The 15,418-nt window shown below is 44.5% G+C and overlaps 1 protein-coding gene across 2 annotated transcripts in view; it reads left to right on the top strand.

Moving 5' to 3' along the window:
- The first annotated feature begins 2,524 nt into the window (after positions 1 to 2,524).
- Positions 2,525 to 15,418, top strand: part of LOC106642296 (T-box transcription factor TBX20) — a 34,510-nt gene continuing 21,616 nt past the window's right edge. The window contains exons 1-3 of one of the 2 annotated variants that reach the window (XM_089593138.1): positions 2,525 to 2,987; positions 14,304 to 14,338; positions 14,734 to 14,776. In XM_089593138.1, coding sequence (XP_089449264.1) covers positions 2,558 to 2,987; positions 14,304 to 14,338; positions 14,734 to 14,776 — 508 coding nt within the window. In that variant the 5' untranslated portion in view covers positions 2,525 to 2,557. Of the gene's footprint in view, positions 2,988 to 3,083; positions 3,111 to 14,303; positions 14,339 to 14,733; positions 14,777 to 15,418 lie in introns of those variants that run through there. The other variant, XM_089593139.1, reaches the window with a different exon arrangement.

Raw genomic sequence — 15,418 nt, 5'->3', positions numbered from 1 at the left:
CTATTTTCCGTTTTCCTTGTATGTAAGTCCTCACGTTTTCAAGATATCTTAGAAAGTAAGCTAAGACACGTTTAAAGAACTTTCAAATAATTATAATGCCAACGAGAAGAAGCTTTGCTGGAAAATAAAAGACCACTGCGCGTTCCGGTAATTCGTGCGAGGAGAACAGCATCCCCCCCTCCTCTTGGTTAACGTATACAACGACGAAGTAATTACCGGTAAAGTCTCCGACTCCTTTTCTCCTCACGTAGCCACAGTAGGTACCTATCTGTATACATGTGTAGAGCCTTGTCGATGGGCGGAGGGAAGATTTTCCTGCTTTTTCGCGAAAAACGAAGAACGTGCCTGGCTACCTTTTACTCGCCAAGGCGAAGGGGGGAAAAAAACAAGGAGAAGAAGAATAAGAAAAGGAAGACACGCGCCAACCGCAAAAAACTAGGGAGGACAGGCAAGAGCAGCAATAAGAGACGTCGGTGCATAAGTAAAAGCCAAAAAAGGGCAAAAGAGCCCTTTCCACCACGAATACCACCTCCTTCACCCCCTCCACTTTAGAGCAAAAGGAGATCGGGACAAGCCTTCTCTCCCTCTCGAGTCCTCCTCCCCACCAAGTCGGTGGCGTTCGTGTGCGGTAAAACAATAAATTGGCATAGAGCGAAGGGAAAGCGGTTCCTGTCAGCAATTTCAACCCCCTCTGACCCCCTCCACTCGTCGATCTTCCCCACCTTGCCCCTCTCCCCAGCTCGAGCGGCGCGCGCGTCGGGAGAGAGAAAAAAATGGCAGCTGCTGGCCGTGGATGGCGCACAGTAGTGGTGACTATATAAAGTTTCAGACAATCCAGACACCTGCCCCCTTGTGCCTTCCAGCATGTACGTGTGTGTGTATATGCATACTATCGCAGTAGCAGTGGTATCACACCTCTCTTGCGATGGCCCTTTTCTGTATATAGCTTTCGTCGATACGTATAGATACACACAAACGCGTGTACGATGCCACAACCACAGATGTACGGATACTATGGATAAAGGCTCAAATGCTACTCGCATACGTGCGTCCTCCCCTCCCGTGTGGGCGGGGCCAGAACGGCCGGCAATAACCCATCAGGAGCCACTCGCTAACTGTCGCGGGCAGCACGGCAGCCAACGCCAAGGGGGAGGAAAAGGAGTGGGGCGGGGCATGAGTAGGACGGCCCCCTCATCCTCCTCCTTTTTCTTTCGTCGCCTGCAGTAAGTTAGTTCTCTTTTCCGTGCAACTGGCGACCAGTTCTTACCTTTTTGTCTCTCTATACCTATCCTCTCTTCTGTACATGCACCCGAGAGAGAGAGAGAGCGAGCAAGGGGAAAGGGAGGGGCGGGAGAGCGATACAAGCTTTTAGGGAGGGGAAAGGGGAGGGGCAGAGGACACAGAAGCAAGTAAAGGGAGAGAGAGAGAGAGAGGGCAGCCCATACCCATAGCGTTGTTGCTGCTGTTGCAGTGGCGAGGGTCAGTCAGTCTGTCAGGCAGCCGGTCTGCCGTTCGTTTATAATACAACACGGCGATAGCAGCCGTCTGGCCAGCGCATTACACACGGGGTATGTACTACTAGGAGACGTGCGCGCGCGCGCTCGAGCGTTTCTTTTTTTTTTCTTTTTTTTTTTTTCCCATCTCTATTCCCCTCCGCCCGCCCATCGCTCGCTCTCTCTCCCGCCCCAGCCAGCCGCGATTTTTCAAATCGTCGGGGCAATCGTCGCCGCCGACACCGCCTTCTTCTTCTACGTTGGCATATATCGTCTCTTCCTATCTCTCTCTCTCTCTGTCGGTCTCTCCTTTCTTCGGAGCGGGTGCGCGACTCGCCCACCTCGCGGGAGATAATACCACTACACTCCGGCAGTGGATATCGCGGCAGCCGGCCAGAGTAGCCAGGACCACATACGATACGACACGAGTGTGCCGAAAAGCTCCCGTGGTGAAGAAAGAGAGGGGATACAGCTGAGTTTTCGGTGGCAATCGTGACAGTGCGGAGACGTTTTCGTTTGTTTACAAAGACAACAAGAGCCAAACAAATGGATCGGAGTACTTTTATGTACTTACGTTCGTGGTGCTGAGTACATAATACACACATATACGAAACCGAGTGCCTGTGTATAGTTGTTCGCGTTTTGCGTTTGAATAAAAGACACATCCGTTACCTCCTTCTTTTTCCCCCTCATCCCGGAGCCATGGAAGATATCGTACGTGTTCTCTCCGTTGATTGCGCTGCGTGTGAGAGATAAAATTGTGAAGACTACTATAGAAACGGAGCTTTTTCACGGTCCGAGGTGGACAGGAAGGACCTTTGGTGACCCATCGCGCCACGATGATCAAAACAAGGAAGTAAATTGCCGGGAGAATGGAGTCGAGGGTAACGACGAGGGCACCAAAACACTCGCGAGCTCGGTCGGAGGGTTGTGCAGCCCAAGGAAAGTAACCGGTGGCGGTGCGTGTACATATATACACTTCATCATCGCTGCATCATCGGGCCGTAAAAAGAGGAGCAGAGAGAGAGAGGAAGTAAAGCTGGCGTGGAAAGCGTTTGGCTGTGATGTTGCTGGAGTCGCGCGCCCTCGCCGGTAGGAACAAGCGCAACGGCCTGACCCTGTCCGCGTTCGGCTCACCGGCGAGCGGCGGCGAGGAGGACGACGAGGACTCCGCGTCGTCGTCGCCGTCGCCCCACCACCACCACCATCGGTTCCTCCTCGCTGCCGCAACGGCCGGCAGCAAGATGCAGACAGCGGCTGCGGCCACGGAAGTCACTGCCGCGGCGCAACACTCCGGCCAAGGTGGACTGGCGCAGGTAGCCATGGCGCTAGGTCCGTCGCCCGAGGACCAGCACACGACCGACAGCTCGAGCCCCTCGCCCAACGGCAGCCTATCGAACAACTGCTCGAACTCGAATCGCCAATGCGCCACGGATTTCAGTATCGCGGCCATCATGGCGAGGGACTCGAGGCAGCAGCAACAACAGCCGACGAGTTTGACGTCCCATCACTCCAATGCGCACAGGGAGCATCGCTCGCACCACCACCACCACCACCATCCGAGGCACAGCGCGGCTGGGGAGCATCGGACCACCGGGACTGGAAAGCACCAACACGGTAAGTTGATGTCCTCCACCTGCATCGGGGGGATCATTTTTTTATCATTTTTTTATTTTCGTCGTGTTTGCATACTTATGATGAGAAAAAAAAAAAAAAAAAAAAAAAACCCAAAAATGTCCAGTCTGACGTTGCAAATCCGTAGACGTAAAGGATGGGTATTTTTATCCTTGATTGTATTAGATAAGAGGCACGACGCGCAGTAATGGAATGCATCATTTTTTCATTTTAGTTGAATAATCTCTTTCTCACAATTTAAATTGGCCGATCGATCGATAACATTGTACGTCGATAGTTATGAAAATGACAAATTACGAACCAAAAAGCATATATATATATATATATACTTTGCCGCGACGCTAAACCACGTCGCACGCTCCCTCGACTACCTACTTAAGAGAGAGAGAGAAGGGGGAAGGAAGAACCCGCGCGTCCATCCTGTAATTGGACATTTATTGACTCGCGCGATTCGCCGTCGTAATGAATTAAAGTCACGCGGATGTAACCACTCACACACGTATATAGTTGAGCGCGCACGCGTGGCACGAGAGATAATGGATATGCGGCTTTGGTAAAAAAGTCTCGGTTAAAAATCTGGCAAACGAGACTCTCCTTTGATAATATACGCTATAGCTGGCCAATGATCCCGCGAACTTTAACCCCCCTCGTGTTCATATAACGTATGTAATAGGTGTACGTACCAACACGTGCTTCCATAGCGTATATGTGTGTAATGTACAAGGGGGGGGGGGGTGTGTGCGTGTGTGTGTGTGTACACGTGCAAAAGAAGCGGCAAAGCGCAAAGAGAAATGTTGTATTAACCAGGGGGGCCAAACGAGTGAGAGTATGATGCCTCCCCCACACGGGCTCGCTCGTATATATAATAATAACAACATGCCCTGTACACCTTTCCTCTTTTACCTCCACAGGTGTACCTATACATCATATACATACCCAGTTGTCTTTGAGAAAGAGAAGGAGAGAGAGAGGGAGAGATGAGCAGTACAGAAAAGGCGATGGCAATCGATAAACGATGACCCTTCGTTTTTATTCGCCGCGATTGACACGCGATATCGCGCTCTTTCTGTACTTTTCTCCATCCCTCTCTATCTATCTCTTTTTCATTCTCGCGTGCTGCACTCGCTCCTCCGTCTTCCCCTCTCTGCGCGCTTTTACCCCCCTTTGGTCTTCTCGGCTCTCCTTTGACCTTCTGCGGCCGGTTGTGTATTATGGCCACACGTACACGCTTATATTTACCGTATATTTACCGTTGTTGGGCTCATATTATCCGTTGTCGTTGCAGTCGTTTGGAATACGCGGATCGATGCGAGGGATTTATCATTCGAAAGAATAGAAATTTCCTACATTTTTTTTTTTTTTTTTTCCATTTGTTCCCGCTTATATTCCTCGTTTTTTCATATCTTTTGTCGCGAGCGAGTGGCTCGTTTTGGTCCGTCGCTTTTATCATTCGTGCAGGTGCCCATTATTTTTTCAATTTGACGTTTCGATGGATTCCGTGGCAAATGAAAAATTATTGTCAGACGCGCGCAGTTTGTTAAAAAAAAAAAAAAAAAAAAAAAAACGATGAATAATCGATGGAAAAGCGTCTCGACGTTAATTCGGTGAATCCTTGTAGAGTTTCTTGTTCTCGATACGTACAAATGCACGGAAACGAATTTATTTCAAAAATAAAACTCGCTATACTCGTGAATAAAACACACCCAAAGCGTTTCACACGATGACAACGGCTGAAAAGTTAAAATCGGCATTTCCAGATCGCGAAGACCCCGCGTAACGCGATTTCGTGCGCAACACTACCGATCCAATTATGAATATCATACGGCTATAACGTGTATTTGTATACATGTAGCGCGTTTTCATCAGGACAGAGGTGATCGCTGTGCCGTTTTGTTGCTTAAAAATAGAATACGGGTAAGTTGGGCTTACACCCTTTACCGCTATACCTATTTTCACAGTTTTCGGTGTTTGATCCATTAGTAAACCTAATTGTCCAATTGGTGTGCGATATCTAATTGTGTCATCTGGTCACGAGACTGTTGCTTTACTAAAATAATCGTGACAAAAAACCATTTAATTATCTCGGGGTCATGAAGAAGAGATATATAAACAATTAGCGCTTATAAAAATATCATTGATTATTTTGAGCCTCAGTGCAATTTTGTCCGATTGAGAGTAGATCTAGCTAAGAGGTTGATAATAAATATATTTGGTTACGTATTAATCTATCTCACTTAAACTGTATAAAATAATTGTATTAAAAATAGTAATGTTAACTGCAAGCGTTGAACATATTAATTTTTTTTTTTTACTTTGCAGCGTGAAAGTTTACTAAAGTTTATATTTTTGTCTTCAATTTAAAGAGAAAAGTTTCAGTAGCTTGACATACCATTAATAAATAATTATAGCCCAGACAAGAAACTCAATATTATCGCCGTAATATCTGTAATAAATTTAATCGCTTCACCGAAGTAAAGGGTAATAACTTAGTCTAGTGAAATAAAAAGTTATTGAAAATAATAAAATAGGAATTAACATGATAAATTGCTACAACTTATAGACAAGATCACATAACAGTCAAGTGCATAAATATTACGAAATTAGACAAAGCAAATAAAAGGTAATGATTTGAGGGATATAATACTGAGAATAATTCAAAAAAGATAATAAAAATGTTAGCTCAAGCAAGATAATGTTTTTATTATAAGGTAATATCGGAGACGGGATAACAAAAGGTAACTCATAAAACTTACGTATTATTAACACTTAGACCAGCAGGAAAAAAAGCTGTTTGACGATACAGCGCTTTAACTCGTGCAAATCGACCCAAGTTTGATTGTTACCATGCATTGCCCAATTGAGCCCCCTGTATGGAAATCACAAACCCGTTAGTCAAATTTACAAGTTCAGGATCCTGATTTTATTCGTTTTTTAGTTCATTCTATCCGATCCATCATACCTTCCATTATTTCGTCCAAGTCAATATTTTTTTTATCATCTCACCTGAAACAACTTTTTTTTTACCATCTTGTTCGAATCGGTACCGTTTTTTATTATATTATCCAAGTGAATATCTTCTAGCAACTCACCAAGAAAATTACCTCTGATACAATGATTACAATATATTACCGCCCTCCACCCAAGCAACGGAATTTCCAAACTTATCTTTTTTTAAATGGACATTCCTATCAATGTCATCTGCCCATTTGCAAATTAATTATTCCCATCTATAAACAGCGCGATCGTATACTCGTACTATCGAAGGAAAAAGTCGTGGAGAAAATGAAAGAGAGACAGGCAGATGTACGGCTTTCACGGAGATGACAATAAATTTTTGTTTTCAATCCATGTCCATAGAGAAAAACGTACTTACGATTTGATGAATAACGTATAAATATATTACCATAGACAAGTTAATGCAGAGTAACAATCAAGTTTGTGAATAAATGACTATTCAAGGGTTGCATATTTTTCGTTCCCTTATACAGTTTTTCGAGGAAATTTAAAAAGTACGCCTCGTGTGTCTACACCTATCAATTAGTCATGTAAAAAACTTTTTGCGAGAAGGACGGGAGAGAGGGTAATAGGACCCAAAAGTAGTAGAAATAACAATTGGTGTTGCCTTTGAGGTGTTTCATGACTGCATAGTAATTAATAGCCAATGACTTGGTTTAAGCGGCAGAAGGGGAGACGGTGTAACGCGGGCAGCGAGCGAGCGAGAAAAGCCGGCTTGTAGAGCAACTGGTTCTCTACTCCTTTGGAATTTTAAGGCCCTAAAGGACGCGCCAATCCTCAATGAATCAATTATCCCTCGCGTGCTGTATATGGCTCACGCTTTTGTCATGCACTCACGCAAGCACGTGTGGTAAATTTTTCAAATGCTCTGCGCTCGCGAAATTTTAATCCATACGAGCGTATCATATGGCGTACAGCGCCTGAATTGGTCTTCGCGATTGATGTAGGGGACATTTTTTTCTTTTTCTCCGAGTGACGATCCGAGGCATGTTTATTGAATACATTTTTTTTTCCCCAAGGGACGCATGACGAATTGGGTTTCATGAAAATAAGCGCTTTCCGTCAAATAAATTTTTCGCCGCTCGTCACATGAATTATCACCGTTCTTTTCATTGTTTCGAGTCACGCATTGTCATTTACAGGAGAAAAACAAACACAAAACTCGTGAAAAAGGAGAAATCCCGCCACGATAAACCTGTCATTCGGTGTTTCTCATCCCTATTGTTTCCAAAGCCCATACACATACGTCGCAATGAATATTGAAAAACAAATGTTTAAAACAATATAAATATATGATGTTCGATGAAATTCAACGGAAGCGAAAGCCAACACGCGACGAGATAAAGAAAAAACGAAGCAGTCGATCCCCACTTCTCCCGTTGTAGGTGCTTTTAGTAGAATGAGAAAAAAAAAAAAAACAAAAAAAAAATCAAGGGTATAAAGGTATACGCAGCCTCTCTTCTCTCGCTGTGGCTGCATCATGGCATTGTGCGAAACTCGCGGGCGGTCGGCTGTGCGAGGGTGCGGCTTCGCTTCTGTATGTGTAAGTATATGTGCACTTGAGTAGGTATTCTTAACGCTTACAAAACATGTACCACGTACGTAAAGGTCCGTGAGAGGGAATATAAAACGGGAGGCCGAATGAAGCTACTAAAAGTAAAGAGAGAGCCAATAAATTAATGCCGAAGCTCGTGTGCATGTACACCACCACGGCTGCAGTTATACTCTCTTTGTGCGGTATATATATATTATACCTACCTGTTTGTACATGGGGTGTTTGTTTCTTCGCTCATCGTCTTGTTGGAAAATATTTCACTGTACTTTTTATGATTTTAGCTAATTTTTACCACATATTATGTAGGTACCAGAATCAATTCAGCCCAGCAATATTTTTGTACCCATTTGTAATATCTTAACTTGCTGCTAACAAAAAACTTTCGATCGGCGAAACTACAACTCAATTTTGATAAACGAGTATATTATATACGGCATTGTTATAAACTGCACGGATGGGGTAAGCGCAGCCAACAGGTTATCGCGAAAACTTGGGCCGAAATTACTCTTGCAACTTCCTCTCTCCCTTCCCTTTGTATTAGGTATATACGCAATTGTGTCTTCAATCACGCGATAACAGAGCGGAGGGCGAGTTATATAATATATGTATACATAGTTACCACACCTCCCTCACTCACTATAAATCGCACAGTAGGTATACGTTTTGTAAACAACGTTACATATACGTATATATGTATACACGAGCGTGTGCGCGGCGCATCTCCGACGAGCGATAGATCCCCAGCTCGAGATAACGAGTACACGTGAAATATACATGTATATACCCACCCACACATCGCGCATGCATGGGTGCGTGCATACAATACACACGTACCGATAAAAGGTAGGTAGGTGCTCCCGTCCAGGTAGTCGTCCACGCAGCACCAAAGTTGTTTAAGCAGTGCTACAGGTATAATATACACCCATACCTGTATAAGGCATACACAAGCATATATATATATCTCCAGCATGATATTATACAAACAGGCCGCGGGGCGAGAAAGGCAGTGCGTGGGCGACCTCGTGGGCGTGTGTGTATATATATATATATATATATATATATATATATATATATATATGTGTGTGTATACTGTGTGTGTGTGTTGTAAGTGTACGAGAGCGCACAGTTAGCACCTCTGCGCGTCCCGCTTGCTTTTTGTAATGTATGCATGATGATAAAACACACACACACACACGCGCGCGTAATGATGGTCCAGCCTGCAGCTTATATCGAACGAATATATACTTGAGCGATCGTTGATCCGCGTTTCTTTTGGATAATCAACGGCGCGTCCATACGTCGATTATTCTTCCTATTTCCCTCGTTTTTGGCTATACGTTGTTACGGGGTGTACAACGCGGATCAACGAGGCGGAGTCTCTCCACTTCGACCGGGCCTGTGTTGCCCGGATACCCAACGTTGACACTCCCTGTAAAATATTTCGCGGGTTTCGTTCGCCGAGACACCGCAGGGGCCAAATATCGTGGCGACCTTGAACGTCGTCGCCTCTCGCGACAGGAAGCTGCGCCGATGTTTTTATCTTTGTCCCGCGATTTCTCGGAACCGCGTATATATATTATATGATCGCGCGCGACTCCGAGGCTCCATTATTTCCCCGATTTTATGAATCGACGCGCAATCGGAGAGAACTGAGCGTGTTTGCGAGCTTGTTAATAGACTGCGGACAACTGTGTCCGCTCTCTCTCTCTCTCTCTCTCTCTCTCTTGGTTTTTTCTTCTCCGCATAATACAGCCGCGCCACGAAAGTGTGCGACTCTTGAAAATCGCGTCGAAATTTATTCATTTTGGCGATTCGAGGCGCTGAACGATGCCGTTGATTTTATTGATAAATATGTAGCAATGTGTACCTATACATTAGTTCTTTCGTTGGGAAGCTACGGCCAACGAGTATAGGCGATACGCTCGAGGTAATTCCCTCGATTCAGTGCTTTTTTTTTTTTTTTTTTGATTTTGTGAATGAAATTGATGTATAGGCAATCCCATAGAGCCAAATGTACGGGCATTAGTCGATACGCCGAGAGAGAAAGTAATGTACCGGTATAAATATGTATATACCTCCGACGACACGACAGACTCAAGGTAGACGGGCCCATTCGGTGGATGGGGGGGGGCGATGTAAGCAACGCGCGGTCGTAGGCATCTTATTTTATGTGTATATAATCGGAGACACGGGCGCAACAAGAGCACACACGAAGCGCGACAATTATTGCGCAGGAGAGAGGATTTTCGCGTTTGGCTCAGCGGGCGGGCGACAAGTTGGCCGTATATATATATATACAGCCCCAGCAATGTTCTTTAATTAAATCCCAAGTCCTCTCCTCTTGCCGCATAGCCGTGCGCTTGTATATATACCGGGGGTAACGAGTTTACACTGCTCGCTGAATTGGCGCTCGAGAAAGGAGGAAGCGAGAGATGACGTGACGTGTTAATTAATGACCGGGTAAAATGTAAATTTTTTACCCCATCCTCGTCTTTATCTTTTTCTCTCTGTACCCGCGTGTGTGCAAAAGAACAAGCGCCGTAATTGATATCGAGCTTCGTTTATTCAGAGATTCTCGCAAAGTCCGTCGAGGAATCAGTTTTCACTGTAAATAATACGCTTACCTATATATGTACGTACTTTAATGACAAATGATATACTTGACTGGCTTATCAGTAACAATGTGTCGCTACGAAACACTTGTTGCCCTATACTATGGTGTACACGTTATAGGATTGGACAATACGATAAAACCAAAAATGTGGCCGCGACCGCCGGTAACTTTCCAAGTGAAAAACACGCGCCTTCGTTAAAGGCTGGCTCCTCAAATAATTCAAAAGCTTTGAAAAAAAAGAAAAAAATGGGTACTCGAGTTTCGCAAAAAAAAAAAAAAAAAAAAAAAAAAAAAAAAAAAAAAAAAAAAAAAAAAAAAAAAAAAAAAAAAAAAAAAAAAAGTCTGACGCACCACGGGACTCCTTCTTCTTCTTCCCTCGCGCGCAAACATCATTTCCATATAAATAAAGACGCAACTGCGAACTATCGGGTTACAATCCTAATTAATTCCGCAACGGCGGCAGCATCGCGCGCAAAAAAAAGGGAGGAAAAACAAACAACAAAAAAAACGACGACGATGCAAAAAGCAATCCGTATGCGTGTACCGATGTAAAAATACACCTCCACTGCGTACGTATATATATCGTGCCTCCGCTCCTCGCTACGCACATATATACCCAAGGAGAAGACCACACGCACATTCGACCAATTAGCACGATACCAGCGGAGGAGGCGCGATGATCCGTTCGAGAGGCTATGCTCTGTACAACGCTACATACACATATACAACCACCGCTGGGCGCTCGCGAGAAAACACACATCACATCACAGCTATACACCATATATAGAGAGCAGACCACCATCGCGCAAGTGCCCAGCTATATCCTGATTCCTTTGGTGCAGCTTTTGCCTATATATGATACACATGCAATAGCTGTGGAAGCACTGGAAGCATGGCTTTATCCATTGTCTATCGGAGCGCTGTCGAGTGGTATACACATACGTATAGGCGCACGTCCCGCAAATCATACAACAAACCAGTCCGGGAAGTCGATTCATCCCTACGTACTGCACGATTCGTGTACTACACACTCGATTCGACCTCATCGGCTAGGGGAGGAAGAAAAATGAGCATTTGCTATGCACAAATCGATACCGATGGAGTATACGTAAAGCCAATGCAACTCACGATTTATACTTTTCAAATATTTAAAACGCCGACTTATGTACCCCCCTCCCTCCCTCTCTAATGACGCCGCAAAATAGCTCACATTATGACCCAACCATCGGGGCTCGGGGGGGGGGGGAGGAGGAGATAGTTTTCACCACATCGTTTACTTGTGTGTAACAGCGAGATCACTGCAGTCTCGTGGGTTGCCAAGTACATTCATCCATAATGCACCCCCTGCACTCGTGTGGATTTTATATCGCGTGCTTGGAAAAATTTGCGCATTAAATCGAGTTTTAGACTATAGGTGTATAATACATACGTGTACCTGCGTTACTGCCGATAACTACGTAATTTCTCGAAACTGCCGAAGAGTAATTTAAGTAAGATTTCGCTCATACTATATTACGTGTACGTACATTCAATTTTCTGTTGATGGAGATTACCTCCATCATCATTTGCTACCTTTTCTCTTAACGGAATTAATTTACCCATGCAAAAGATAAGATATTAGGAAAAAAAAAGGAAATGGCAAAATAAACAAATCAAGAATAAACTTCCGTGCAGGTGCGTGTACTTCAAAGTTCAAGTTTTGCTTGTTCCCTGTATACGAGCTTATAAACTAGCAAGAAGACAGACCGAGGGGGGGGAGGGTGGAGAGAGAGTGTAATTAAGGGAGAGTGCACCCCACACACACACATACTCTAGCAGGACGGATCCTTACGCTTGTCAGGTATATATGTAATGTTATCCTGCAGCGAGTAGTTGCAGTTTTGCCGCTGTTTCATCATTCATCGCGCTCTGGCATTTATTTTGCCACCCCTTGCTCCATACATATATACATGTTGTCTCGTGTCTACATAGGTGCACACTTTCAAGCTTGTGTGATGCGTTAACTATATTGCACGTCGCGACGAGAGCCCATCCATATATTCATCCACGCCATAGATGTGTGACATACCGAACGCGAGTAGGTATTTTGGTTACTCCATGCTAAATGGAAGTCCAACTAAGCAAGAAGTTATAAGTCTTACATTTTTTACACCTTGATAAATCCATTACGTAAATCACCAAGTAAAAATTATAGAATCATACGAAGCATTTATTGTTAATAGTGTAGTAATGAAACAATAAAGGTTCAGTCGTGATGAATGATGAACAATTTTTTTTTTTCTTTCCAATAACTACTGGTACACTATTTTTTTATTACTACGCAGTCTAGTTTTTTTATAGTTTCTTTCATTTCTCTATTATCTTTGTATTGACTGTTTCATTGAGATCATACTACGATCGTTCTAATTTTAGATGATAAATAATAATAATAATAATAATAATGTACACTATCCGGACAGATATTCGCTATCCCTACGATACGAAGTCAACTAGGTACAATCAACTAGTAAATAGTTAAGCTAAACCGTCATAAAAGTTAATTCAAGGGTTTCAACTGTATGATACGAAAGATTACTTTTTGACTGAGGTTTCCACTTGTATTCCAGTACCAAGTCTATTGGTAGCAAAATGTGGCAAAATTAAGTTAACAATAGATAGAAGCTTCGAATATATCCATAGGTGCTGTGTACTTGGATGCAAAAGGAATAACAACAGAGGGAGTAGTAGTAGGAGGAGGAGGAGAGATCTGAGAAATCTGTTGAAACCCGTTCCATCAGAGTCCAAAGTAAAAGCCAAAGCGGAGTAGGCAGACCGTACGAGCAATCGGTCATTCCTCGTAGCGAGAAAACGTCGCGTCGCCAGCCAACCACGATATCCTCTCCCCCCCCATCCCTCTATACATAAAATCCCTACGCGAAGCGTCGTGCCTCTATATATCAACCCTTTCGCTCGGCTTCCTCCCCGATCCACGGTAGTCTCGGTACGCGAGCACAAAGAGAAGGCGAGTCGGCAGCTATACAGGCAGTGCGGCCTACACGTGCAAATGCGCGTACATATATCTTTCGGGGCGGCAGGCCGATATGGCGTCCGCAACTGGCGAGGGAACCATAATAAACTTGGTAATGGCCAGTTACGAAGCTTCCCTCCTCCCTCCCTCCCTCTCTTTTACTCGTTTTCGTGCCTGACGCTAGAATTGTATCGCTATACAACGGCGGTCGTCAGGTGCCGGCTATCAATTTCGGGGGTACACACGTTGATGTGTGCTACAGCAGCACTACCCCCCCCTCTCTCTCTCTCTCTCGCCCATCGCCGGAGAATTAATTGTCCGTCTGGTGCGCGCCGAGCAACTTCGATCTTTTCGCTTTGTACGAGTACATCGAGGGAACCGTGCATCCGCGTCTTTAGATGATTTTTCCTCGTTTAGTCCTCCCTGGTTGACATGGCGATGATCGAAGGAATAACAAGATTGCGCAAGTTGAATAATCCATCGTCTCGGTTATATACAACAAAATAAAGTGATGGACTCAACTTTGACGCACTATCAGAACAAAACGAAAGGATGAGAGAGCGCGACCATTCTAGAGGTGTAAGAAGGCCATTGTCTGGTATACATACCATAATGGCCCAAAGAAAATAGGTAGAATGGAATTGAAAACCAAAGGTTCTTCCTGTGAAGGCAAAATCCACATCGGGGAACGTGAACTTTGTCCAAATCATCGTTTTCTGCTCTGACTTGTACACTAGATTAGCACGACTTTATGGATATCAGGTAACGAGCTAAGGCTATATAAGTTTAGTTGTCCATGCCATTTGTGAGCTCGGCAGAAAAACAGATGAATAATGGGCCACTGGGCCTGAAAAGGGCTTGGCTGCCGAGTCACCTGGACCTGAGAGCACCCTACCCTCTTCCACCGTTCACATATTATAATGCTATACCTAATACCTGGGAGCAGTATAACGTTTCTCGATTTCTATTCGTTGCCCAAACGAGAGAGAGAGAGAGAGAGGATATCGCAACGACACGCGGTAATTCATGGGTGAGTCAACTTATCCACTTACGGACAAGTACCCTTGCATCACCAAACTAGCAGTTATCTTTCGTCCGAATTGTGTATACAAGTATGTATATATGCCGAAACACTATTATACCAAGCGCGAAAACTATAATGCGACGCTTATTAATTGCCATCGGGTGGCGTAAATCAAAAGGCCAGACCGTGTAGCGCGAATGAAAATACATCCGGACTGTCGTGGTGGTGGCTCCATGCTTGCGCAAACATTGTGATGTGTACATGTTAAATATATATACGCGTGTCCACGTACGTATATGAGAAACTGGTGGGGGTGGGGGAAGGGGGAGGCGCCTTAGACGGAGGGAGGAAGAGATAGAGGCACATAAATTCAAATTAAGCCCCAGGGAGAGGGATACGGCAGCAGCGGCCGGGAGCGCCGCCGCGCGTTCTCGTTTCTTTTCGCGCTCCCATCCCGCGCGACTGCTATTATACGCCAGCAAAGCGCGCGAAGAGCCGTGACGAATTAATGTGTCCAGAGTGAAGTTTTGCCCTTTTTCCCCCCCCCCCCTTTATTTTATGTTTTCCTTCGCTCTCCATAATTGTATTGCACCGACGGCTGAATTGAATTAATTTTCACCCTTTACCTGTGCGTGCCAAGAATTTTGGGGAGAGAGAAAAACATTTGTTACGCATATACCTTGGGTTTTGTGAGAGACAACTCATCTCCTCTTTTTTAAGGATTGACATGTCATGAGCGTACTTATATGTATAGTATATACATACATACTCGCAGTGCGTTAGAAAAAGAGAGTTTTGAAAGCACGGGTGTCTCGCTCAACGTAAACTTGTACATGACAAAACCACCTCAAAGGAAAAAAGAAGAAAAAAAACAGACGGAGTGTGAAGTACATCGCCTATTTTGACGGGGAGTTTATTTTCGTAGAGGAAGAAAAAGTCGCACGAAAAAACTACGAGCGTAAGAAAAATGGTTACTCGCCTGACGCGTGGGTACTGCCTTGAAGTGGAAGAAAAAAAAATTTTCTTTTTTTTTTTCCGCTTCCTGTCATTAAGTCACAAGCGCTGCACGCTCGAG

The sequence above is a fragment of the Copidosoma floridanum genome, unplaced genomic scaffold (genome assembly GCF_036245765.1).
Source record: "Copidosoma floridanum isolate Cflo_tuat_1 unplaced genomic scaffold, Cflo_Japanese_pri ptg000019l, whole genome shotgun sequence".
In the NCBI taxonomy this organism is placed as follows: Eukaryota; Metazoa; Arthropoda; class Insecta; order Hymenoptera; family Encyrtidae; genus Copidosoma; species Copidosoma floridanum.
This window is presented reverse-complemented; position numbering and strand designations above follow the sequence as displayed.